The sequence below is a fragment of the Mauremys mutica genome, chromosome 20 (genome assembly GCF_020497125.1).
Source record: "Mauremys mutica isolate MM-2020 ecotype Southern chromosome 20, ASM2049712v1, whole genome shotgun sequence".
Classification (NCBI taxonomy): domain Eukaryota; kingdom Metazoa; phylum Chordata; order Testudines; family Geoemydidae; genus Mauremys; species Mauremys mutica.
The window spans coordinates 1,180,782-1,207,205 of record NC_059091.1 but is presented as its reverse complement, the minus strand read 5'-3'; the positions used below and the strand labels follow the sequence as shown (position 1 = coordinate 1,207,205).

General features: G+C 45.4%; 2 protein-coding genes across 7 annotated transcripts in view; both read left to right on the top strand.

Annotated features, from left to right (window-relative positions):
• The window catches only part of FAM186A (family with sequence similarity 186 member A), a 29,110-nt gene extending 11,227 nt beyond the window's left edge, over nt 1–17,883 (top strand). For 3 of the 4 annotated variants that reach the window (XM_044994785.1, XM_044994784.1, XM_044994782.1), the window contains 4 exons: nt 492–684; nt 1,996–2,171; nt 2,858–3,043; nt 8,060–8,168. In XM_044994785.1, coding sequence (XP_044850720.1) covers nt 492–684; nt 1,996–2,171; nt 2,858–3,043; nt 8,060–8,102 — 598 coding nt within the window. In that variant the 3' untranslated portion in view covers nt 8,103–8,168. Of the gene's footprint in view, nt 1–491; nt 685–1,995; nt 2,172–2,857; nt 3,044–8,059; nt 8,169–16,513 lie in introns of those variants that run through there. The other variant, XM_044994783.1, reaches the window with a different exon arrangement.
• A 2,991-nt stretch (nt 17,884–20,874) lies between these two features.
• LIMA1 (LIM domain and actin binding 1) overlaps nt 20,875–26,424 on the top strand; it is a 42,400-nt gene continuing 36,850 nt past the window's right edge. For 2 of the 3 annotated variants that reach the window (XM_044994795.1, XM_044994792.1), the window contains exon 1: nt 20,875–20,978. The gene's annotated coding sequence lies outside the window, so the exon portion shown is untranslated. Of the gene's footprint in view, nt 20,979–21,536; nt 21,555–26,424 lie in introns of those variants that run through there. The other variant, XM_044994793.1, reaches the window with a different exon arrangement.

The window sequence follows — 26,424 nt, the reverse complement described above, 5'->3', positions numbered from 1 at the left end:
CTAGTGATATGAGTGGGGTTTCCATGCTCTGAAATATCAGGGCTGAGATCCGTTGTACAGATCTGATGGAAATACCTGGCCTCAAAATTACAGATGGGTCAAAGCCAGAACCATTTATCCCACCCCCAATCATGAATTTTGGGAAAAAAGGTAGTGATGAACTCAAGCTACAGCCCTTGGGTTTGGATTTCAAACACCCCAAAGGTCAAAAGTTTTGAATACAGGGTTGTGGTCTGGACCATCTCTAATTAAAAGAGATGCAAACGAGGTACTGCAACATCTAGAAATTAAGATAATAGGACATTAGAAAACCTGGGATGGCTGGATGTATGGCTAGACAGAACCCAGAACCCTGAACCCAAAGCACCCCTCAGTTTGCATATCCTTCCCCACTCCCCTGCTAACACAACACACACCAAACGATGTAAATAGGTTCTATTGTGGAGAAGAAACATTCCTCATAATTTAATTCCTTTTCTTTCTATTCCAAGACAAACCTTAATGTCCAGATTGGAAGCTGCCAGAGCTGTAAATGATGGTGCTGAGGTCCGGAACTTGTATACATATGTGGAGAGGGTGGATGCTTACCGGAAAAAGGTGCTACAGTGCTGGGTGGCCAAACAAAAAACAGCAGAGCAGGCACGTCGACACTGCCTTGGCAAGATGATTTCCTTGTTTGCCCAGGTGAGCTTTTGGGGCGACGTTTTCTTCTTGGTTCCCACAGATGATCCTGCTGACATCACTGGCGTAACCAAGAGAAGAGTGTGGCCCTTGGTTTTTATTGGTCACTTTTGTTTCTAAAATTAGAAATATCCAATGGGATAACAAGATAGAAAAACAGCGTGTAAGGGGCTAGGATGAAATTCCCCCCGTGCAGAAATGCCAGCACAAGGCCTATGCCAAAGGGCCAAAGGGCATAAGTGGGACTTAAGTAGTGCACCAGCCTTGCTCTGGCTGTCTGCACAGGAGTGGATGTCACCTTTACTGATATTTCCCATCTATCCTTGAATCCTAGTCTTCCAGGGAGTGGGGAGGGTGTTGAGGATCAATTGTGGTTGCAAAGAAGAGGGCTGGTCCAGAGATTAGGGTACTTGTTTCAGACTTGGTTCAAGTCCCTGCTTGGCCACAGACTTCCTGGGTGACCTTGGGCAAGTCACTTAGCATCGCTGTGCCTCAGATACCCATTTGCAAACAGGATAATAACTACACTACAGGGGTGCTAAGAGGAGAAATACATTAAAGATTGTTAGGTGCTCAGCTACTATGGTAATGGAGGCGAGATAAATACTTTGACTTCAACTGAAAGGAGCTAAAGAAAGGCAAAATGTTACTGTGCCTGATACTGAGTAGCATGCTAACTGCCTGTAGCCTCCAGAAAAGCCAACAGGAGTTGTGGGTGCTTGGCAGCTTTCTGGGATTTGAAATAATTAATAAATCCCTGTAAAAAAGGTTAAAGTGCCACCTTCTCCTCTTTTAAATCCCTCCATAAAATCTACCTCTGCCATGATGCCTAAACATCACTGTCACCTGGCATTGGTTAGACAAGTGGCGAACTGAGGCTTCTGCTTTTATTTTATGCTAACCTTTGTTGTATTGTTCCATCATCCCATCAAATCCGCTCCCCACCCCATTTGTCTGCTGTGTCCACTTGTTGCATCCTAATAGCTAGATTGTGAGCTCTCTGGGGCAGGGATTGTCTTTTTGGTACTGGCCTATAATTACTATAATATCTCTACTAGTCTTTTACTAATGATTACGAACTCCAATCCTTATGTTCTTACTCAAACTCCTACTGGCAGCAGATTTAGATGTTATTATTATTTATTATTACCAGTGTACAGATTAATTGGACCTGATTCTCCTCTCCCCTAACCCAGTTTTACCCCTGGTAGCCCTTTTGATTTCAGTCAGGTTATTTCTGAATGTGAGTGAGAGAAAGGAAAGGGGAAGCACTGGCAGCAGGACGACAGCTCCTTTTCTTTGTTGTTCCATTAGCTCCGCCTGAGCACTGAACTCCACCTCAACAGCCCATCCCCACTCATGATCAAAGCAGTGGATGAAATGAAGGAGTTCCCGTCCTCAGCCCATGCCACATCCAAATCCCCTGGCTATCCAAGCCCCCTGGCATGTGTGAAGAAAGTCAGAGACTTTATGCATCCAGCTGGAGTCAGGTATATGGGGGTCTGGAAATGTTCAAGGCAGCCCTTATTAACACACCCTGTCTTGCTACAGCCCCAAATTGTGGTCTGATGCTCAGGTCCTCTTTATGGTCCTGATCCTGTGACGTGCTGGTTGCCTCCTCTAAGAGGCTGAGCACCTACAACTCTCACTGACTTTTGAGGGTGCTCAGCTTCTACCAGGATCAAGCCCCAAGAGCCCCAGCATTCTGCTTGGCCTCTCCCCTTTTTCACTGTCTCCCTCTTTCAAGACCTCCGGCCAGAGTAAGACATACCCTGTGTTCCCATGTTGGCTGTTGCAGCTTTTTCCCTTCCTCTCTGTACTTGCTCTGTGGCTACGCAGAGGACTTCAGTCTCCAGGGCTGCCAACCACCATTTGAAGCCCAATCCTGCTGAGCACTCTCAATTGCTACTGAGCCAAGTCCTGTCATTGACTCAAGCAAACTCCCTTTGGAGTCTAATCCTGAGAGGCACTTCTCACTTCCATCTGCCACTGAAGTTCTTAGAACACTGGGCCACTTATGTAGGTGCTTAAATATGGGTTTAAATGCCTTGTTTGTACATTCTGGGTTGAGTCAGGAGCCCATGGCTTGGCCCATCACATTTATTACCGTGTTAATAGGTTTGTAGCTGAGTAGTTTTTATTGCTTCCAAATGACTGCGTTCTTGTTCTCCTGCAGTGAGCAGGTTTGTGACCAGATAGAGTCAGTATGGAGGACCGATGTCATCTCTCACAGTTTTCCTATTGTTCCAAAACCCCCTGTGTCACTGCTCTGGTCCCAGGCTGGTTTCCCAGATATCCCTAGATTTCTGGAACTGGACGTGAGCTCACTTAGGAGCAAACCCCTTAAGTCTCTACAGACACGGTAAGCAGCCTTACATTTTATTTTACCTTAATCTGCAGGACGAACCATGTTATAATAATATGACTGTATCAATCTCTAATTCCCTCTTTCCAAAGACCTCACCAAGCTTTGCAAATATGAATGAGTTAAACTTCCAGGTGAGTTAGGGAAACATCTGTATTCCCATTTTACAGATGCGGAAAATGAGGCACAGAGGGAAAAGCAAGTCAGTATCAGAGCCTGAAATAGAACCCAGCTCTTGTGACGCCCATCCAGGTGCACTAACCATTAGACTATCCTACACCTCTCTGCATGCTGAATGGGATTTCTTTTTTGACTGAAGCCACTCGGTCTCCTTGGTTTTATGCTGCAGAAAGAGCTGTATTTAAGCAGGGGGTGGGCAAAGGAAGGTGAGAGGGCTTGTGGGGGAGATGAGGGAGGCAGGATGCAAATGTGCTATGAGTGGAGGCCAAGAAGGAGGCCAATATATTATTTTCAGACACAACATTAGAGATGTAAGAGTTCCCTTGATACTTGCACATGGATACACCTATCAGAGTAACCGGGAGTAATGAGTGCACACTGAGCTAAGAACATACCTTAGCATTACATATTAATAACAGCCCAGCTAGCTCCCCACTGCATGGCCTGTGTATCCACCTCCCATCCCCTACAGCCAGATGTCGCTCTGCCCTGCTAGCTCAGTGTGTGTTTCTCCCCCCTGCCAAAAGCTTTGGCAAAGTGCTGATGTTTCCTTCTTCCAGGAACTTCTTAGAACTTTTGCACAGCCTGTTGCTGCAGGTTCACATGCTGCTGGTCCTGGCTTCTGCTGGTGGTGCTCAAAGCTACCTGAGCAGGGGACAAGACTAATTCCTGTGAATGGGGGAGGAGCACCCCAAAATGTGATGAATTACCACATTTTTTTAGCTGAGAAAGGCAAGCCATTTGTTCCCCATGGCCCTCAAGATCTAAAAAGCTTGCATGGATTAAAAGGACCAGCTATGCTCATGCAAATCCAGACAGTTGCAGGGCTCTGGGCTCCAGAACTGTCTCCTCTACAGCCAACCTGGCCTCTCTGCCTCCTTCTGTCCTGGTCAATGTCACTTTGGCTTCCATGGCACTTCTGCCCCTCCCCATAGCAAGTCAAAGACCACAAGGCAAACTCCTAAGGCTAGGCAGGAATATGATAAAAAAAAAAAACTTTTCCCGCTCACAATCAGGTAGAGATGCTCATTGAATCCAAGGCCAAAGCAGCAGATGATATGGGGCGAAAATGTGACCCGTATCTCTCATGATTTGTGCTCACATTGCTGCCACCTTTGTCTGAGCTAGAGAGTTGAGTTAATCTCCCTTCCTGTCTCTCTTCATGAGTGGCCTGTAGGTGTCACTGTTTAGTCACCCAAAGCTTAAAGCATCCTTGTGTTCAGAATGACACTGACTGCATTGAATTTGTATCCCCAACCTTTAACCTTGTTTAATTGCTACACACACATACATGGAATCTCATTACATTTATTCATTTAAACTGATCTGATGATTCAAGGATACAAGGGAGTTGAGTGGAAAGTACCTCCGGAAGAAAACAGCAGAACTGGGCTCACCTTCTCCAACATTTACCGAATGCCTTTTGTCCAAACATTGTTTACAAACCGTATGGCCACTGTACCCATAGAATCCAGTCACCTTTGGGGTGGAGGGCAGCAGTCAGGCTGTACAGCATCAGGTATGGGGCTTGGGAAATGTTTGGGAAACCCTGACTCTTGTGAAAAGTGCCAAGATCTTCTTGGCCCTACTCTGTTTAACATTTGTATCAATAACCTGAAAGAAAACATTAAATCATCACAGATAAAATTTGCGGATGACACCCAAATTGGGGGAGTGGTAAATAATGAAGGGGACAGGTCACTGATATAGAGTGATCAAACTGGGCTCAAGCAAACAATATGCCTTTTAATATGGCTAAATGTAAATGTATACATGTAGGAACAAAGAATGTAGGCCATACTTACAGGATGAATGACTCTATCCTGAGAAGCAGTGACTGAAAAAGATCTGAGGTTCATAGTGGAGATAATCAGCTAAATATGAGCTTCTAATGTGACACTGTGGCCAAAAGAGCTAATGTGTTCATTGGGTGCATAACCAGGGGACTCTCAAGTGGCAGTAAACAGGTTATTTTGCCTCTACATATGGCGCTGGTGTGACCACTGCTGGAATACTGTGTTCAGTTCTGGTGCCAGCATTACAAGAGGATGTTGATAAATTGGAGTGGGTTTAGAGAAGTGTCATGAGTTATTAAAGGATTAGAAAACATGCTGTATAGTGATAGACTCCAGGAGCTCAGTCTATTTAGCTTAACAAAGGGAAGGTTAAGAGGTGACTTGATCACAGTCTGCAAGTACCTACCTGGGGAACAAATATTTAATAATGGGCTCTTCAGTCTATCAGAGAAATGCATAAAAAGATCCAGTGGGTTAGAAGTTGAAGCTAGATACATTCAGACTAGAAATAAACTGTAAATTGTTAACAGTCAAAGTAATTAACCATTGGAACACTTTACCAATGGTTGTGGTAGATTCTCCATCACTGACAAATTTTCAATCAAGACTAGATGTTCTTCTAAGAGATATGCTGTAGAAATTATTTTGGGGAAGTTCTCTGGCCTATGTTATACAGGAGATTAGACTAGATGACCAAAATGGTCCCTTTTGGCCTTGGAATCTATTAATCTATAATGTCCATACAGAGCAGGCAGTATCCATGGATTCAAGGCTTCCTCTGAAAGCTCCCCACATAGTAAAGTGTATGATAACCAGGTCACCTGCCTTGGAAGGGACCTGCAGAGTCCTTTGGTGTTGGAATCCATCATTCTAGTTATTTCAATATTGATGCTCATATTACAAAACTGTGGATAAACCTTCTGAGGGTAATGAGAGTATCAGTCTAGTGGGACTGGGAATGAATCTGACCAGCTGCAAGAAGCAAACACAATAGAAAAACAGACATGCCTAGCTCCTATGCTCAGATCTCACTGACATTCTGCATACCCAGCTGGAGGGGCAGAGGGAAGTGGTGCTTCTTTGGTGGGTTTTACAGGGCAAGAAATCTGAGGCTTTTCTCCGTTAGAAGTTCACACACTGGTAGAGCAGGAAAGGATCCCACAAACTGGAGGGCAAACTGGGAGGGACTGAGGAGTTATTTGGGATCCAGTGGATTTTATGCTGGGGAAAGATGCAGATGCTGAATAGGCATTTCAGGACCAGGTTTTTTTTATATATATACACACACACACCTATCTCCCCCTCCCCTCCCCCGCCCCTCAGTGCTTGGCCTGTCTGTGAATATTGCCTGCAATTATCATAAATTCTCAGTGGGGGCAGGACCTGAGTTACAGTGAGTTGAGTAATCAAAGTCCATTTGAGCGATTAGGTTCCTGCACAAGCTGTGGGCTCCAGCTGGCACAGTTCAGTGGAAATTTCACTGACCACTGTCTCTAAGACATGTGCATAATAATGAGAGAGAAGCAAATTTAAGTGGAATAAAAACATCACAAGAAATTATAGTAAAATATGCAGACCACGTGAAATGTTACCGGCTGGCTCTGTCATGACATCCAGCGGACACCAAGGGGATTTCTGACTGAGTGTGACCTTAGATTGTCAAGGTGGGTGAGGTAATATCTTTTATTGGACCAGCTTCTGTTGATGAAAGAGACAAGCCCTCAAGCTACACAGAGCTCTTCGTCAAGTCTGGGAAAGGGTCTAAGAGTGTGCTAGCTAAATACAAGATTGAATAGATAGTTTAGTGTAAATAGTTAGCACATGTTCTAAGGGACTGTTTACGGTGAACTGCAAGATTTGGCTCTGTGAGATTAAAATACCTTTCAGAGCTTGATTTGCTGTGACATTCGAGGTGTGTTTTTACAGCCCACGACAGTGAGTCTCCCAGCCTGGGTCTCATGCTAGTGCTCTAAAAAAAGCTGTGTAGACAACAGCACTTTGAAGTTGCGGCTCAGGCTCTGAAACTCACCTCTCTCCCTTGGCTTCAGAGCCTTAGCTCTTGCCCAAGCCACAGTTTCAAAGCACTCCTCCTCAGCTGTTTTTAGAGCGCTATTGTGAGTCCCTTAACCCATGTCTGTTGACTTGAGCTGGGAGGCTCGCTTCCACAGGCTGTGTAGATATATCCTCAGTGATGCTGTGCACCTCATGGCTACAGCCTGGGATTGGGATCCTGTTCTATGTTCTCATTTACTGTGCACACCAGATGTAATAAGGCTTATCACTTTTCATCTTCAAGGCGCTTTGCAAACATTAACCTATTAATCCTCACACACCCGCTGTGTGGTAGTTAAGTATTATCCCTGTTTTACAGATCTGTCTTTATCCACAGAATCTGTTCATGAATTTCTAGTGCACCCCCTACCACAGTGTCAAGGTATCAAAATAATGAAGAAACAGAGTCAAGAGAGGTTACAGCCTGATTTTCAGAAATGCTGAGCACCCGTAACTCCAGCTGAATCTGCAGGTGCTCAGCATTTCTGAAAATCAACCCCTAAGTATCTAAGGGCGTTGATACCAGCACTAGGATTAGACATCACCATTTCCTAATGTCCAGGTCTGCACTCTGACCATCTCATACTGTTTAAAGGCCTGACTCTGTAAGGTGTAATAAATAGTAATATGTGGAGATATGCCAATCTCCTAGAACTGGAAGGGACCTTGAAAGGTCATCGAGTCCAGCCCCCTGCCTTCACTAGCAGCACCAATTTTTGCCCCAGATCCCTAAGTGGCCCCCTCAAGGATTGAACTCACAACCCTGGGTTTAGCACAGTGGGTGTTGCAGTCAATCAGCACTTTGCAGGATTGGTTCTTTTGTTTGTAGATATCAGTCACTAATGCTCCTAGTTCTTACATACATACAACCCCATTGACTTTAAATGCAGCAGGTATGCAGGACTGGGTTCTTCATAGCTATTAAATAATTAGTATTTTGTAACAATAAGCCTGTCTTTTTTTTTATTTTTTTTTATTTTTTTAGAGTCCAGAACCTTCCCAGATGGAAAACATATGGACACAAGTAAAAACTCATGTAAATATAGGATAGTCCAGATGCAGTTTAATGCACAACAGAAATTTATGTAGAAAGCAAATAAAGTATATTTTTGTGTTTATTTCATGGCCATGTGCCTTTACTGTAAGACTGCAGTTTATGTTCCACTCTGTTGAGGCTGGGATTGTCAAAGGCTCCTAAGGGAGTTCCACTGAATTCTCAACTTCCGTTGAACTCCAGTCCTTCCACTGAATTTCTGTTCCTGCTCAGGAATGTGCCCCTCCATCCCCCTGGGCCTTCTCTTATTAGCTGAATAAGGGGCTGCAACAGAAACAATTGCACCTTCTGCCCATGTGTGTTACAGAGCAAAATTCATGTGCTCTATATACTAAAATCAAGAGGTTATATAGTGAAAGGGACTGAATGGCAAGGTGAAAAGTTGTGCTTTTCAGGCAAGCATTAGCTTGATATAAATTTGGGCTGGACTATAGCAAGCTTTATCTCATTTTGGTGGGTTGAGGTGACGGATAAGGGGAGGAATACCAATGGCAGAGCCAGGGCTAGAACTCAGGAGTTCTGGTCTCCTAGCCCTGCTTGGCTACTCTATCAGAGTCACACTTGTTTGCACAGAGGTGTGGGGTTGTGTCATGTATTCCTTAGTAGAGGACCTGGAACAATAGCATCTTCAGGACATCCTGACTACTGTGCTAGGGAAGTATGGTGATAAGGCTTGTGACATATGTATTTGAACCAAAAGCAAAATCTTTCATAGTCATCAGAACCAATTGACTTAGGCCACGCATAGCTTTTTCAGCACCCCTCACATTCATTTTGCAAGAGGAAACTCCACCTCAAAGGAGCACTTGGGGCAGAGCATCAGGAATTTGCTTCCAAAAGAGGCCAAAGTTAAATACTGTAACTACCAGGCACTCTGACAAATGCAAATGACTAATAACTACTGTAGTCAAGAGGCCTGGAGTAGCTGAGATGGGATCAAGATAAATTACTGCTGGGTGTGAGCTAGAATCACACTCCCAGCAGCCCTGAGGTTTTGGCTGCTCCCAGACACAGTGGAAATGCATCCCTCCCAACCCTGCAGCTACTTATGTAGAGCTCTTTTCCTAATGTTCCACTTACACCCGTGAATATAAGAATGGCCAGACTGGGTCAGACCAAGGGTCCATCCAGCCCAGCATCCTGTCTGCTGACAGTGGCCAGTGCCAGGTGCCCCAGAGGGAGTGAACCTAACAGGCAATGATCAAGTGATCTCTCTCCTGCCATCCATCTCCACCCTCTGACAAACAGAGGCTAGGGACACCATTCCTTACCCATCCTGGCTAATAGCCATTAATGGACTTAACCTCCATGAATTTATCTAGTTCTCTTTTAAACCCTGTTATAGTCCTAGCCTTCACAATCTCCTCAGGCAAGGAGTTCCACAGGTTGACTGTGCGCTGTGTGAAGAAGAATTTCCTTTTATTTGAAGTGCAGCCAAGCTCTGACATCTTGGATGCAAGCTCTTCCAGGAGTCTCTCCCCATCTAAACCATGCAGCTGAGTCTAACGTGGGTCACGGTGTGAGCTGATGTTACAGATGTGTTCTGCCTGCCTCTGGTGAGAAGCAAGTGCAATATAAATACCTCCACAGCAGGGCAGCTTATACAGCCTCTCCTGTTAGATGAAATGTCAGATCTACTCAAGCATGCAAGTGGCTTTGGGACAGGGACTGTCCGTTATGTATGTGTGCAGCACCTCGCTGCACGGGGCCTCTAGATGCTACTGCACCATAAAGGTAATAACAATAACTGTCTATCTACCATGTGGGTTTGTGCCTAGCAGCCCGCAGAGGAGGTAAGACCTGATAGCTGCACAGCTAAGTACTCCTTTAGCTGCAGTGGTCAGGTCCATTGTTCTTGGGACAGAAGGGTCTGAGTTCTGTCCCCTGATCAAACCTGTGGCATGCATGTATCCACGCTGTGCAGTATGAATGATACAAAGTAGCCTGCGTAGCTTGCACCGGAGAGGTGAGCCCACAGCATTGTCTCTCCTCATCTCCCACTCAGTTGTGTGTGCTAGTGTAACCAGTTAAGCAGCTAGAGCTTCTCTGGTGAACACAAGGCAAGGCTGGAGCTGCTGTAGCAAAGGTTTGCCCGAAGCCTGTGGGAATGTCAGCTCAGTTTCTGGATCAGAGCTCCTGATGGATCGTATAGTTGCATTTTCCACAAACTTCTATTACTGCTGGAGTAAATGGTTCACTTCCCAGGCAAAACCAGTCCCACTATTTGTTTGTTTGTTTTTCTGGGGTGTGTTTCCTTCTTTTGTCGGGCGGGAGTGAGTAGGCAGGGACTGGCAGGATCCTCATTCCAGCCTGCTTAGCAAACAGAGTTTGTACCTCTCAACCGTGTGGGTCAGGGGCGTGAGCGTTACCTACCCAGTTCTACCAGCCCAAGTCCTAGCGTGGACACAGCTAGAGCAGGACCCAGGTGCTTGTGAGGTAGGTAACCCTGGCAGTCTTAAAGCTGATGATCAGTAATTACAGTCTTATTCCAACATACTTTAGTACAAGGCAAACAATACAGAGGTCTGGCTTTGAGAGACAGCCCGGCAACAGCATTGAGCAATCAATCCACTTTGTCAGGCTCTGGCTCATCCAGCAACCTGGCAGTGCTGAAGTGTATATTCTGTGGCAGATAAATTAAATTTAATGGGTTTTCTCATCTTCTGCTCACTCTCCTCCCATACCTCTGGACCACCCTCCTAAAACCACTACAGATGTACTAAGGGTTCTCTTTATCTGTTTAAAATGTATCTGTATAAAAAATCTGTATGGAGAAAGAGTGAGAGAATAATGAACTGGCTGGTGTGTATGTTTCCTATTGGTCTTTGCTGGATGGAATCAGAACAGTTCCATCCTATGGCATAGGCTCCGTCCTGCTAGCAGCTGATGGAGATTCTCCCTTAGCTCAAACTGGGCTTTTGGAGCTGGAGGAGCTGAGCTCTGTCCCCACTGCTGTTGTAAAATTCCAAATGGTGTCAGTGTGCAGCACCATGACAACAGTGAAGTGCTTGTTATTCTGTGGGTGTAATTGACATCTCGTACCAATCCAGATGGCAAAATGGCTGCATCTTGGACATGAAAATGGTAACTGATTTCTACCATGGGTGTGTTACAGTGTTAACGCTGGCTACAGAGTGTGGGGACAAAGGCCGAATGGCAGCGGCAGCATGACAGGAACCATGCTCTGTTGCTGCCCGTGCTGTACCAGTTCTGCCGCTGACATACTTCAGTCTCTGGGGCTGCTAATTCAGCAATGGCACTAAAACAGAAAAAGCAAGACATATAGAGACAGTGGGTTCCCCATCAGTCTACTAACTAGGACAGCCAGTGGGAGTTTTTCAGTATCAAACACATCAGGAGCAGCTCTCCAGTGCTCAGGAGTCAAGGCAGCTACAGCACCCCTCTGCCTTCTACTTAGGTTTCATCCAGGTCTGAGAACACGGAGGGGAGAGGGGAGAAGAAAGTAGTGAATCATGTGAAGAGGGAGGCAGGAGGGACAGGAACTGAAGTTACCAGATGCTGACTCAGCATGCTTTTCCTCTTGGACCTTGCACGGTGAGCAGCCAGAAGGGACATTAATGTTTAACTCCATTTAAGCTGATTTGATGAGGGGAAGGGGAAGAGCATTTCTCTCCCTGGAGCCACTGTGCTGCTTGTACCACAGATATGAGGGCCTGGTGGCTGCATGGACTTTGTCATACAACATAATCCAAAGAGCACAATCCAGCTGATAAGATCCAGAAGGAAAGAGGGGAAATCAACAGCATTAACACTGTGGTCTCCATTTTCACGGTTTACTGGCCACACAAATACAGCTGGAGGATAGACAGACAAACACTGTAAAGAAGAAAAGTAAGGAAAAGCTCTCTTCACTTGCCAGCAACCCATATTATCAATGATCCATTCAGAAACAGGACTCCCAGAAGCACCAGCATCCCAGCCTTCTCTGGCTTGTAGCAATTACAGTGTAGCGATCGGAGCAGGGCTCATGGGCTCTGCTGCAGGACCCATTTCTGTGGCTTTCTTCGATAATGTGTGTCTCTAGAAAATAGCTCTCGTGCTGCAACTGGAAAGCAGTAATTGGGAAGTGCTGATTTTCATTTAATTGGAGGGACGAGGAGGACAGGGGGAAAGTCAGGGATGTGTTCAATGCAGTAGACGAGGTCCATGAGGTGGGGGTGAAGGCAATAACGTAGTGTCTAACCAAGATCACCCTTCTTCCTTGGATTGTCGGTCACTTTTGCTCCACCTTAAATTCTTCTTCCCAAGGTGAATGAAATCTTCACCTGACAGCCTCAGTCAGAAGGCAGATCTAGTAGATAAAGCACAGGATTGGGAGAACTCTGAGTTCTGTTCCCAACTCTGACACTGGCTTACTGTATAACCTTTGGCAAGTCACTTCCCCTTCCTGTCCATCAGAACACCCATTTGTGAAATGGGGATAATGTTGACCTGCCTCAGTCAATTAATGTTACCGAAGCACTCTGAGATCCATAGGTGGAAGTGCAGAGGCAAATCACTAGTGCAGGATTGTAATCTGTGGCTAGCTAGGACCCCTCTGCTGGGCACCACACTCTGGGAAAGATATGGGGAAATTAGCGAAAGTCCAGAGGAGAGCAACGAAAATGGTTAAAGGTCTAGAAAACACGACCTATAAGGAAAGATTGAAAAAAAGTAGTTTGTTTAGTCTGAAGAAGAGAAGTCTGAGGGGGGGGCATGATAACAGTACGTAAAAGGTTGTTATAAAGATGAGGGTGGTAAATAATTATTTTTATCCATTGAGGACCAGGCAAGAAGTAATAGGCTTAAATTGCAGCAAGGGAGATTTAAGTTAGGCATTAGGAAAAACTTCCTAGTTGTAAGGATAGTTCATCACTGGAACAAATTACCTAGGGAGGTTGTGGAATCGCCATCATTCTAGGTTAGAAAAACATCTGTCAGGGATGGTATAGATAATACTTAGTCCTGCCTCAATGCAGGGGACTGGACTAGATGACCTGTTGAGGTCCCTTCCAGTTCTACACTTCTATGATTCTGTGCATGTCACAGTGCCGCTTGACACAGTCTCTTGGAACTTTGCAATGACAGAAATGGAACTCAAATTCCCCTTCTCCAAAAGCAAGAGCCCCTACCAAATGAGCTACAGAAGAATCACCATTAGCTGATAGCAGAATACAGTCTATGAGGGCACTCTTCAGTACTTACGTTGTTTATCTTTTCAAGTAGAGGCCACACACCAGCCAAGTCCTTGCAGGGTGTTTCTACATTTCCTTTTTATTTGCATAAATCACAAATTTCAGCTGAAAACCCCTCCATGAAGGTGTTTGCACCATTCACTCCCAGTTTGGTCCCCTTCCCTCCCCTCCCCTCTCCTCCCCCTGCACTGCATACTGTACACATGGACAAGGGATTAATAGCAGAGCATAGAAAGATACAATGAACCACTGAGTTAAATGGAGATCCAATAGCCATTGACAGTGACTTGAGACCTGTGGCATTAAGGAGGTAGTAGTTTATTAGAGATTTACTTCAGCCTCCACTATAAAATGAAATGCGTACACTGGGAAAGAAATCAAAAGCTATGCCTGTCAGGCAGATCCAGCCTCTTTCTCAATCTCTCAGGAGGGCTGAGTGGAAAGGAATTCTGTAATTCATCATGTGAAAGTGACAGTATATGTTAGAGTTAACGAGCCCATAGCAAGAAAGCACATGACAAAGGATGATTGGAGCAGACTGGGGAACCTATCCGTCCGTCCTTGCACTGTAGTTCTGAAATGTTCTGTGTCTGAGGGAGGCTGGAATTCTTTCCCCGGGATGTAATAGTGGCTTTTGCTTTATTAACCTCTCACGTGATTGGATATTTCAGCCCAAATCCTTCATTTGAAGGCCTAATTCTGAGGCTCTTTACCCTGCTCTGCCAGTATAATCATCATTTAAACCCATTTTAAGACCCTGCCCCTATACAGCTAGAGAAGTTGTAAAGGGGACTTAGGGTATGGCTACACTTGCAACTTTAAAGCGCTGCTGTGGGAGTGCTCCCGCAGCAGCACTTTGAAGTGCGAGTGTGGTCGCGGCGCCAGTGCTGGGAGAGAGCTCTCCCGGTGCTGCAGGTACTCCACCTCCAGGGGCGGCTCCAGGCCCCAGCACGCCAAATACGTGCTTGGGGCGGCATGCTGCAGGGGGCGCTCTGCCGGTTGCCGGGAGGGCGGCAGGCAGGCTGCCTTCGGTGGCATGCCTGCGGAGGGTCCGCTGGTCCCGCGGCTCCGGTGGGACCAGCGGATCGGCAGAGCGCCCCCCGCAGCATGACGCCATGCTTGGGGCGGCGAAATGTCTAGAGCTGTCCCTGTCCACCTCCCCGTGGGGATTAGCTTACAGCGCTGGCTGCCAGCGCTGGGGCACTGTTTACACTGGCGCTTTACAGCGCTGTAACTTGCTGCTCTCAGGGGGGTGTTTTTTCACACCCCTGAACGAGAAAGTTGCAGCATTGTAAAGTGCCTGTGTAGCCAAGGCCTTAGTGTATATGAGAATCATCCCCTAATTAGTATTTATTCAATCAAACCTCCGAAAATCTGCCTTGAGTTACACCCCTGTAAATCTAGAGTAACTCTGTTACTTTAGATTTGCAGGGTAAATATGGGATCAAGATGATTGTGGCAGATACGGGGCCAGCTTTCTGCTCTCTGTTATGCCCGAGCAGCTCTGCTGCAGTCAAGAATCTGGCTTGTGATAATATACAATGACTTTTGTATGTATTGCAATCAGTTAACTGGTTTGACTGTAAGATACCACTGAACTTTTTCTCAATTGATTTTAGCTGATAAAATTAAGATGTTGGTTAATTGGTTGAGAGTGCATTCTTGTAGGGAACGGTGGGCGGGTGCATACCCTATTTGCCTGAGTGTGGACTGAATAAAGACACTAAGATCTGATCTTGTGCTTGCTCTTTTATCTATGCTCCATAAAGAGTCAGTTCTAACTTCTTACACATGTTTTCTGGAGCACTATGTTAACACCCTGCCTAGAACCTCTAATCTTCAGTCCCAAATCTGCACATGCTTTTCTGACATATGAGCTGTGTGAGATCTCTCCGAGTCCTGGGACTTTTTATACAGCCCTCCTGACTGCCACTGTAATGGTTGTTATGCTTGTTTTTCTGTTGCCTTGGCTCCATAAAAAGAGGAATGTACATACTGATAGGGACTGCTTGGAAATAAAGTAAAATTCCAGTTTAGTCACTGATTAAACCAGTGTTGGGAGGGACTTTTATGAAGTTAATTGACTGGGTATAGTTCTAAGAAACAGAAAGGGCATCTGGGTGTTAGGACTGGCCATATCACTGAATGCTGCCCTCAAATCATAGCTGCCCAATTTTGCAGCATGCTGAGACCATCCTATAGGGAACTGAACAGCCTCAACAACTGATTGTGCATCAATGAAAGGACTAAGCCTCCCCTCACAGAGTGCCAGCATATGTCAGGATTGACCCTAGGTGAAATATTAAACAGACTGTTGAGACAAAAATAAATATTGATCTTGATTCGCCTCTCCCATGCCAATTAGGAAAAACTCTACTGAAGTTGATTGAATTCCACTGCTCTAAGAGTAATGTAAGAGGAGAATCCAGCCCAATTTAAAAAAAAACAAACCCTGTTCCTATGTTACTGACTATACCTGAGATTGTTAATCCAGAAAGAATGGTTAAAATCTCACTGAGTTTTCACCATTTATGATAATGTCATAAACAGATGGCCTGTTAGAGATTCATTAAAATCATTTATTAAAACAAATAAACATCACAGACACTTTACATTAAATTACATTAAAGCATGCAGTGCAAATTATACATATATCTCATCTAGGCAACCTTGTGCCTTGTTATGGCTGCCTCCTTGCACCCCTCTCACCCCCTTCTTGTTGTGTGCCATGTCCCTTGTCACATCTTGTCCTGATTTAGGTCCTGATCCTGCAATCAGCTCTAGGCAGATCTCTGCACCCTCATGGAGCTCTCTTGAAGTCAATAGGGCTCCACATGGATGGAGAAGTCTACACATATACTATCATCAGGATTGGGGCTTTAGACTGTAAATTTTTTGGAACTGGGACTGACTTTTAGTATATGTTTATATAATGGCCTGGGGTCCTAATTCTGATTGTGGCCTCTGAATGCTACTGTAATGCAAATAAGTAATGTGCTGAAAAGGTCTGTTTATCTTTTACTATTTGAGCAGTGAAACTAAACTTTCCAATTTCACTTTCTGGTTCTTGAGCACTATCTCAAGTACCTTCTGTTTGGATTCCCAACACTGCAGGGGAATCCTTAAATAAAAGAGAATTATTTTAATTACAATGCTTAAAAATAATAACTTTTACATTTTTATCTTTAAGGAGAATCATGGACTACTACACTCAAGGGAGGGGGTAAAATGGGATCCAGTGGGAGCCACCCCTCCTCCCAGCATCCCACTGGATCCAGAACTGTGCAGGGGAGCCTCCCCCCTCTTCTTGGGACACTGGGACCCAGATGGTACCACCCCACCCTCCATGTGGGCCTTGGAGAAGACAGCAGAGAGGAGCCAGCCAGAGACTCCAACCATTAGGGAGAGAAGCAGCCAAAGCAGGGGGATCTTTGGTCCTGGGGACATGTGGAGAAGTTTCTACAGTTTGGACTGGACTTTCTATGTCCTGTGCTTCAACTCCCCTACACCTTCAGTCTCTTCGCTTCAGCTTTACTCTAGACCTGATCCTATTACCCTTCTCTCCCCTGCCCCCCTCACCTCTTCCCTTTTCTTCCCGTTTAGCTGATCCCCTCCTCAATAAACTCCCCCGCCCCAAAACAGTGATGGAATTTATATGCCATTTGCTGACATCGCATTGTTCATTCTGCAGGGGTGTTCTACCCCTTCCCTGATTCTGTGTCTGTCTTGTCTATTTGGACTGTAAACTCTTCAGGGCAGCAACCACCTGTTACTGTGTGTTCATAGAGCACCTAGCACAAGGGGCCCCACTCTTGGTTGGCCCTTAAACATTACCATAATATACATTATTAATTATTATTATTATTATTAATAATAATATAAGATGGATGCACAGATAGATGCAATCCCCATGGAAATTTTTTTCTTAAATTGGAGTTGTTTGTTGAAGTAATTAATATAATATTATTATTAATGTAACCTTTAATTAAAATACATAATTACAGAATTACCATTGAAGAATGTATACATTAGAAAGACAGGAAATGACCAACTAAGGTAACTTACATAAGCATACTATTTCCTTTACATTTCGTACATTTAATTAATAAGATTGACTTGAGCAAGTTTACCTTACAGACAGGGCCGGCTCCAGGCAGCAGCTTATCAAGCAGGTGCTTGGGGCGGCCGCTCCGGAGTGGGGCGGCACTTTCAAGTATTCTGTGGCAATTCAGCGGAGGGTCCCTCACTCCCACTCGGAGTGAAGGACCTCCTGCTGAATTGCCGCAGATCGCGATCGCAGCTTTTCTTTCTTTTTTTTGGCTGCTTGGGGCGGCAAAACCCCTGGAGCCGGCCCTGCTTACAGATTCCAATAACAGCTGAAACCTTCCTCCATCAAGACATTCTTACAAATGCTTTCAACATATAGATCACCTGTCTATGTGTGTGTGTAATTGGTGATGTGTCTATCTTCTGTGTCAGAGTTCAGGTTGTTATTGGACTATGTAAGGTGCACATATCAATACTGATATTACTGTAATTAAACTGTAAACTAGCTAGTAATTTCCTGTCTTCTTAGTGATTCGGGTGTGTAATGGTCTGTATTGTGTCTGAGTTACATTCATTTCTTCAACAACCTTAAGTCTAAGTTAACAACGATTTTTGTGTGTGGGGAGGGATTTCCTTGTGTTTGCAAAATAAATACAAAGATCCTTGAAAGCTTCAGTTGGGTTGGCACAGGAAACATTTGCCCCATCTAGCTCCCACTAGTGCTACAGAAATAATAATAATTTGAGGTGGGATTTTCAAAGGAGTCTGATGACTTTTCCACACTCAGAGTTGCACCAGTTCAATTATGTTATGTCCTAGGGGCAGCCGGTGTAGGAAGCAATCACTTGAGGCCAGAGAGCAGACAGCTAACCAAAACCTCCATTTTATTTACAGAAACAGAGAGCTCACTGAGCCGGTTGAAACCGGCTGAGCTATCCCTTAATAGTCTAACTCAGTTGCCATAGTAACAAAACCCATGACAACCAAATACACAACAAATTAAAGATGTGATTTTAATCCCATTTGATTAAATTGATGCAAAAGGCTCTGAGAATGCTCTTATTTTGGTTTAAGCAGGCTTATATCAATTTAGTTTAAGCTGGTTAGGAACAGGTTTAAGCTAAACTGAAAGAACCTGCTCTTAGGGTGAAATAAGAGCATCCACACAGGTTTGGATCAGTTTATCTAAACCAGTTAAAATGTGTGTGTAGATGAGGGTTAGAGAATCAATGCGTGAGATTATAATGCTAGTGAAAGATGCCAGATTAACAGCTCTGGAGACAAATTTGTCTCTTTATCTGCAGGACAGGCATGCATGGAACACAGCAAGGCAAGCTTCTCTCCTCCCCCTGTACTGCCCATGGTCCTCAGCACCACCCTAGCAGGACCACATCTAGTTAGGAGAGGGGACTTTCCTCTCCCTGTCTACATTCAGCCCTTGGTTTCTTCTCTTAGGGTATGTCTCCACTGCAGTCTGCAGAGTTAACCCAGGTGATCAGCATTTGGGTTAGCCTGGTCCTGATGTGAGCAACCCCTCTGCAAAGCACACTGAAGTTGTTGCATCCACACTGGTGCTGCATACACTTGTGTGAGGCATTCAGACATCTGCAATCATGTTCTCTGCTTCTTAGCATGCACTAAGATGTGTCACTCTATAAATTATTTTGCAGTGTATTGTGGGAGAACTTATCTGTCCTTCATTGGCCTCTCTGTGGAAGTGCCCTTAGCTCACCAATCCAGAAAGGCAAACCACTCCCTGCTGGGCATGCTCTAGACTTCTGTCCATGGTTTCTTTTCCAGCCAGTGGTAAGGGAATAATAACAGGTCAGAATAATGACCTGTTCCAACTGTGGCATTAATGTAATTCTCATTTTGGAACCAGGAGGCAGATACAGGGCATGAGACATGTGGGATCATTTTGGCAGCAGCCTGTTGCCCTGAGAAAGTGGTGGTGTGCCTTGCTAAGGAGATCATGCAGGCTGCATGCAGACATGGAGCAGTGAAGACAACTGATGCAAGTTGTAATAGCTTTAAATCCTTCTATGCTGAATGGTAGTTCTGGAGCAGGGCCACAAGCACAGAGTGATGGAATCACATTGTCACATAGACCTGGGACAACCAGCAATAGACCCAGAATTTCTGCACGAGGAAGGCCACCTTAGACTCCCAACCAGGATGCCTGTGTTAGGGAGATTTGGAGCAGAGCAGACTAAACTTTATTTTTATTATTGATTTGGGCCTTTCCATTTATAACCCACAGAGTATGAAGAACTAGAGCAAAAGAGCAGCGAAAGCTATGCCAAGGTTTTTATATAGATAAACATCTTGAGGAGCCACTTTGCTGGCTGAAGAGAGAGCACACACATACCATGCTAATGAAGATACACAAAACTGCCAACATCTCAGTATTTAGTATAGGGAGAGGAATGCAGATTATCTTGTTTGGCTGCTGGAGAACTATCTACTTACAAGCAGAAAATGAAGAGCATCCAGCTGGCTAAACAATCACTCAGCCTCAATTTTCTCTGATGTGCAGTTCTTTTTTTTCACTCTGAATGCTACCTCCTCGAAGCTAATGAACCAATAAATAAAAGGTGGGAGATCGTCTTTATTCATGGTTACTACTATCAGGCATTAGAGCAACATTCCTTATGGTTGATAGTATTACTATTATTATTATTTGTTTGATGGTAGCATGTGGAGCCCCACTCTTAACTCCATGGTGCTAGATGCTGCCCCAGAGTTGCTGTGCAGAAGAGTTTATGATCTAAATAGATAAGACAGCCAAAGAATGGGAAAAAGGAAATATAATTATTTCCATTTTACAGGTGGGGAAATGGAGGCAGAGCTTGCGTGACTGGAAAAGAGAAAGTTTATCTCACTCACCAACAGAAGTTGGTCCAATAAAAAGTATTACCTCACCCACCTTGGCCCAGGATCACCCAGGGAATCCGTGGCAGAACTGGGAACTGTGTATTGATTTCCCCAAACACAGTTGTTTATATGAGGGATTTGCACGGGGGCAGCTATATTGGTACAAAAATTCCCTAGTGCAGGCAGGGCCTCCTCTGCCTCCTGGTGCTGCTGACTCTGGGTGGCTTCACGCATTTTGGTGCAAAACCATCTATCATTCCAGGGCCGCTTTGGACCAGGATTGGGGCCATCGTGAGCAGAGCTAGGCTAAGGACACAATCCATGGATCCAGAAATCCTCCTGCTAACCCTGGTGATCCTCTATGAAAGCTCTGTGTCAGGCCTCGTGTGTCAGGCTGCAGGCAGCCAGGGGACACTCAGTCCTCTGCAAGGGGAGAGGAACAGAACAGGGAGAGATTAGGGCGCATGTGCAGAGAAGCTTTGCCAAGGAGGGTCGAGGGGGAAAATGCGCATGCGCACCTGGGGAGCGCGCAGGCGAGGTGGGCGCATGCGCGCAGGAGGATCCGGACAGGGGGACGGGGCGTGGCTAAGGCTTCTGGTTGGGCGTGGCTAGCGGCAGGAGGGGGTGTGGCCAAAGCTCCCCTGGCGGAGCTGCTCGCGCTGCTGTAGGTGCCGCCGCGTCTCCTCAGCAGCGACAGGTGCGCGGCGCTGGTCCCGGCTCGCCGCCCGGCACAGGTGGGTGGTTGCGGGCGCTGGGGCCGCCTGGTTCCCCTGCCCGCTGCGGCGCCTGGGTCGGCTCCGGCTCCCGCCTTCCCGTCCCGGGCCGGTTCCCCTCAGACACCCCGGCCGGCGGGTCCGGGTCCGGCCCCGGCCCAGGCCGCCTCCCCGCGCAGCCCCTGAGGAGCGGTGGCGCCGGGGCCGGGTTGTGGGGCTGGGGCGCCCCGGGCCGTGCACCCCCCCCCCGGCTCCTGCCCCTGCGGGCTGCCGGGCCGCCCTGCCCCCGTGCCCGGCCGGCAGCCGCCCCAGGGGCTGAAGCGACGCTCCCCGGCCTGGCGGGCTCCCTTGGCGGGGCAGGGGCAGGGGCCTGGCTCGGTCCCCTCCCGCAAGCACCTGTCGCAGGGGTCCGCTCCTACGGGCGGGGGAGGCGAGCCCCTGCGGCAGGCGGGTCTGACACCGGCCAGAGCCGCATGAATACGCACGGACATGGGCCTGCCTGCCTGGAAAGCTTGAGGCCAGCTTGATCAAAACTTCATGCCTGTTGTATGCCCTGGATTCATTTCCTGCCCCACCTGAGTCCTGGAAATCTACTCGGTGAGCCGTACGAGGAGGAAGCCGCTATTCCTGTCTACAGTGGGGAATTTTCTCTGGAAAGAAAGCTGGATATGTGACCCTTTGCTTGCTTTAGCTAGATCAAAAAACTAAAAGATTGTACTGCTCTAAAGCTGCGCTGTTACAGTAAATCAATGCCCTTAGGAGCTTTTGCTGTATAAAGTTCTCATAACTGCATAAATCTTGGCTAGATTTGCCACCTCCATGTTCAAAATGAAACAAAACTGAAATGGTTTTTTCATATTGTTACCCTCTTTGGCCTTAGTGGCTAGCTTAAAAAAAAACTCTGGAGTCTAGTAGGTGGTTCTAATTGGGTATAGAAATTGGCGATAGTCAGGTATTTCTTTATAAATAAAGAAGAGTGCATTAAAGTCCTGTGTCTCTGAATGCACAAAGAATCAAGAAGCAGAAACCACTTTTTTTAACTCACAGCCCCAAGCAGCGTGTACCCCAACCCAAAAACTTCTCCCCAGGTTTCTTCAAGGGTCAGCTACATTCTTTCAACTGCTCTTTCCAGCTGTCTTTCACTCTCTTTTTCCAGTTTGTCTGTTTTGCCTTCCCATACATGTACCATGTTACCTAAAACAGTACTCAGCAAAAGCTCCTTGGTGGGTTCCCATTTCTTTTGTTTTAGGTGGGGCCAGGGGTTTATCCTTAGAGTAATGATAATTGAATGGTGAGTTCACGACTATCAGTCTCAATGAGGTTTTAACTCAATCCATAACAAGGTTTTACTGAGCTCATAATATAAATTGTCTGATCACCTGTGTTTATTTTCTCCTCTTCTGTGCCATGCAGTATTGAAAATTTACCAGTGAAAGTTGTTTGCTCCCATCTTTCAAAGAAATGAAAGGTGTCTGATGGCATCTTGATATGTTTGTGGAGAGCCTGTTTTATATAGGCTGCTAACAAATGTTTGGTAATGGGCATGGTATAGTCTTCACGTTCTTTCAGTATATGCCCTAAATAATAGGTGAACTCTCTGAAATGCAATTTAAGGAAAAAAACAGTAATAATTATTTTGCTTTTACAAGTCTCTCTCCACCATTAAAGAGGAAAAATGTTTAGGGTTATCCTCCCTTCTCCAGCTTTGGTACAAATCTGGGCCACAGTATCTTTGTGTGCTACAGTGTTATGGTTGTAGGTCACATCCTAATTTGATAACCACCTTGTAGTTTCTGTGTAAAGTTATTTCAAGTGACTTGTTCACGGCCACCTGTCCTCAAGTGTGGACTTATTTGTTTGGGTTAGGAAGTCAAGGAATAGTTCTGAATTTTGAATTGAGCGGTTAGAAAACTGAAAACTTATGTTAAAAAATGAAAAACAAGAAAACATTCAGATTGACCTGCCACAATCCCAGGAAATAGTGCAGTTAGCATTTTGTCCTGTTCTGGAATATTATGTTTGTGGTGTCTTCAGATCTAATTCTGACTACAGACTTTGATCTTATTCCATTAGTTGAAAGATTAGACTGTATAGTGAACCCAAAGAGCCTTATTCTTTCAGAATTTCTCAAGTGGGAGGTAACTTTTAGTTCAAGCTATTACATTATGGTAATACACAGATATTATTGTGATCTGTGAACTTCTTGAGCAGTGCACCTTCTCTCTTTTATTTATGCTGATTACCTGCAAAGAATTTTTAAAGTAGGCTCTATAGAGAGAGAGAATTCTGCTGTTGTGGTGGTAAGTATAGAATCTTCTATAAACAGCATCATAGCTGGTATCTTTATCAGCTTAGGAGCACCTGTACCTCCATTGTTCTTCCTTGGGCAGTAGGAATATTTCTACAATTCCTACTGTATCTACTTTAATAACTTCTGTTAGAAAGTCAGTGATTCAACAGGTGTATCTCTATGTATTTTTAGCTTGACCAACTTGTAAACTAGCATTCAACCAATTAAATTAAACATTAATTTTTTTAGAGGATGGTCTTCTGTTTGTGTTTTTTGTGATGTGCAGTGCCCCCAGTGGTTCAGTAGAATGTGACATAAATATATTTATAATAATTAGTCTGATATTTCTTAGGGTGACAGTATTGGTTAAAAATGTAATTTTTACATGTTCAACTTTGAACTGAATATTTGAATTGTACAAGCAAAGCCTATTCCTAAAGGAGCTTGAATCTTAGGCTATGTCTACACTACCACGGTAAGGCGACCTACGCTATGCAACTCCAGTTCCGTGAATAACAAAGCTGGAGTCAATGTACCTTAGGTCGAGTTACCGCGAGGTCTATACAGTGGGGAGAGTTTCTCCTGTTGACCTACATTCTTCTTTTCGTCAGGGGTAGAGTATAGGGGTTGACTGGAGAGTGATCTGCTGTCGATTTGGCGGGTCTTCACTAGTGCTAAATTGACCACCAGTGGATCAATCTCAGAGCCTCGATCCGGGCTGTAGTGTAGACTTGCCCTTAGCAAATGTGAAGAAGCTTAATGAGAGGTTATGGTAGCTACTGCTAGTTCAGTGTGCTATTGGCACTGAAGCCAATAGCTTGGTAGCTAAACAGTTAAGAGTCTCTGAGCCCCAGGCAGAATCAGGTATTTGTGCTGTTGCAGATGTCTGAGCTTTTTTCTTTGCAGCCGAAGAAGTGGGTATTCACCCACGAAAGCTCATGCTGCAAAACGTCTGTTAGTCTATAAGGTGCCACAGGATTCTTTGCTGCTTCTTTTTACCAAAGAACACTTTGTATGAAAATAAGTCCATTATTCAGTATGTTAAATGACGTCTCATATTTGAATATGTTCCTGCTGATTTAACACACACATTTATTAGATCACTTGTCTGGTCTTAACAGCAAATGCGTGTACTACCTCAGAGTCTTAAATCTAGGTTTTTACATCATGTTTAAAACAAGAATTGTGAATGCCATTCCCAGGAAGTTGTCATTCTGAGCAGTAAATATCTGGGACTTAGGTGCTATTATTTCTGAGAAAATGGCTTCAAAGTCTCTGTAGATCAGAAAACTGGCAGGGAGATGTTTGTTTCTGTATTTTGTGGTGCCAAAGTTCAGCAAAATGGCCTGGTGTTTTGTATCTCTTGTTTGTTACATGCCCAGCTATTGAAGATTTTTCCTCATAGGATGACCTAATGCAGGAGTGGACAAACCTTTTGGCCTGAGGGCCGCATTGGGTTTAGTAAATTGTATGGAGGGCTGGTTGGGGAGGGGGTTGTGGCCCAGCCCCCACCTCCTCTCTGCCCCCCCCATCCCCCGGACCCCTGCCCCATCCAACCACCCATTCCCTGATGGCTTCTCTGGGACTCCTGCCCCATCCACACACCTCTTCTTGTCCCCTGACCGCCTCCGGACCCCTGCCGCCCCATCCAACCCCTCTTCTCATTCCTGATGCCCCCGACCCCTGCTCCCATTCAACCACCTCTTCGCCCTGTCCCCTGACTGCCCCCCCCGGGACCCCTGCCCCCATTCAACCCCCTGTTCCTCCCCGACCCCTATCCACACCCCTGCTCCGTAACCACTACCCTGAACTCTCCTGCCCTCTATCCCTGGCCCCTTACCGCGCTGCTTGGAGCACCGGTGGCTGGCGGCACTATAGCTGTGTCGTCCGGCTGGAGCCAGGCCATGCCGCCGCCACCACGCAGCACAGAGACTGATCAGGCCGGGCACTGCAGCTGCACTGCCCCAGGAGCTCACAGCCCTGCTGCCCAGAGCATTGCGCTGGTGGCAGAGTGAGCAAGCTGAGGCTGCGAGGGAGAAGGGACAGCAGGAGAGAGGTCAGGGGCTAGCCTCCTGGGCAAGGAGCTTGGGGGCTGGGCAGGACAGTCCCGTGGGCTGTAGTTTGCCCACCTCTGACCTAATGAGTAGTAATCCTGATGAGTTACTATTTAGATGACAACCAAATGAACTTCTAAAAATCCTATTACCTTCCTGTGAGTGCAAAAAGATACAACACTGAGCAATATGCATTAAACCTGAAAGTGCATCTACTGCCTATACTGTTGACCTGAAGAAGAGCTCTGTGGAAGCACGAAAGCTTGTCACTCTCTCCAACAGAAGTTGGTCCAATAAAAGATACTACCTCACCCATATTGTCTCCCTAATATCCTGGGATCAACATGGCTACAGTGTAGGTTATCATCAGAAAAATAAACTTATAGAAGTGCATATTTTAGAAGCATATATTTTATTTTGATTTTTTAAAAAAGATTTGGGGTAATGAATTGGTGGATTAGTGGGTCATCGATGGGTTGACTTAATTGGTGTTGGTCCTGCTTTGAGCAGGGGGTTGGACTAGATGACCTCCTGAGGTCTCTTCCAACCCTAATCATCTATGATTCTATGATCAGTGTATACCTCTGCTCAGCTTCAGTTGATTTTACTTTGTTGGTCCCACTGCTCAGCTCGGATGTCCCTTTTGCTATTAACTAATGAGCTGTAATAGCAGATGCTTCTTTTTGCAGACACCTCAATATAAATGTCTTTTAAAAACAAACCACTCAGCCCTACCTTGAGGCAGCTAACTAATAGGGAGTTGAATCTGTGTATAAATATTTTCTCTAGATCTTCCAACATATTTATGGGTTTTACTCTACTATGGTAAATGTAAAGTTTTAATTTACAGTGGCTGTGATGCAAATGGTGAAGTTTAGCTATGGGTGATGCACCATTTTCTACTCCACCTTTTTGTAAATTGTCGTGAAGACTTGCCAGGTTCCAAATATTCTCATCCTCCCTTCCACAATGATGATAAAAATGCTAGTTTACTAACTCATTTAATCCCCTCTTTCCCCCCCCAACACTAACTCAGCTCCAGATGAATTTTGCAAGGCTGTTTTAATAGGTTATCTTAGTTTGTGTGATTACTGTATTAGACAGTTATAATGCTATTTCAGAG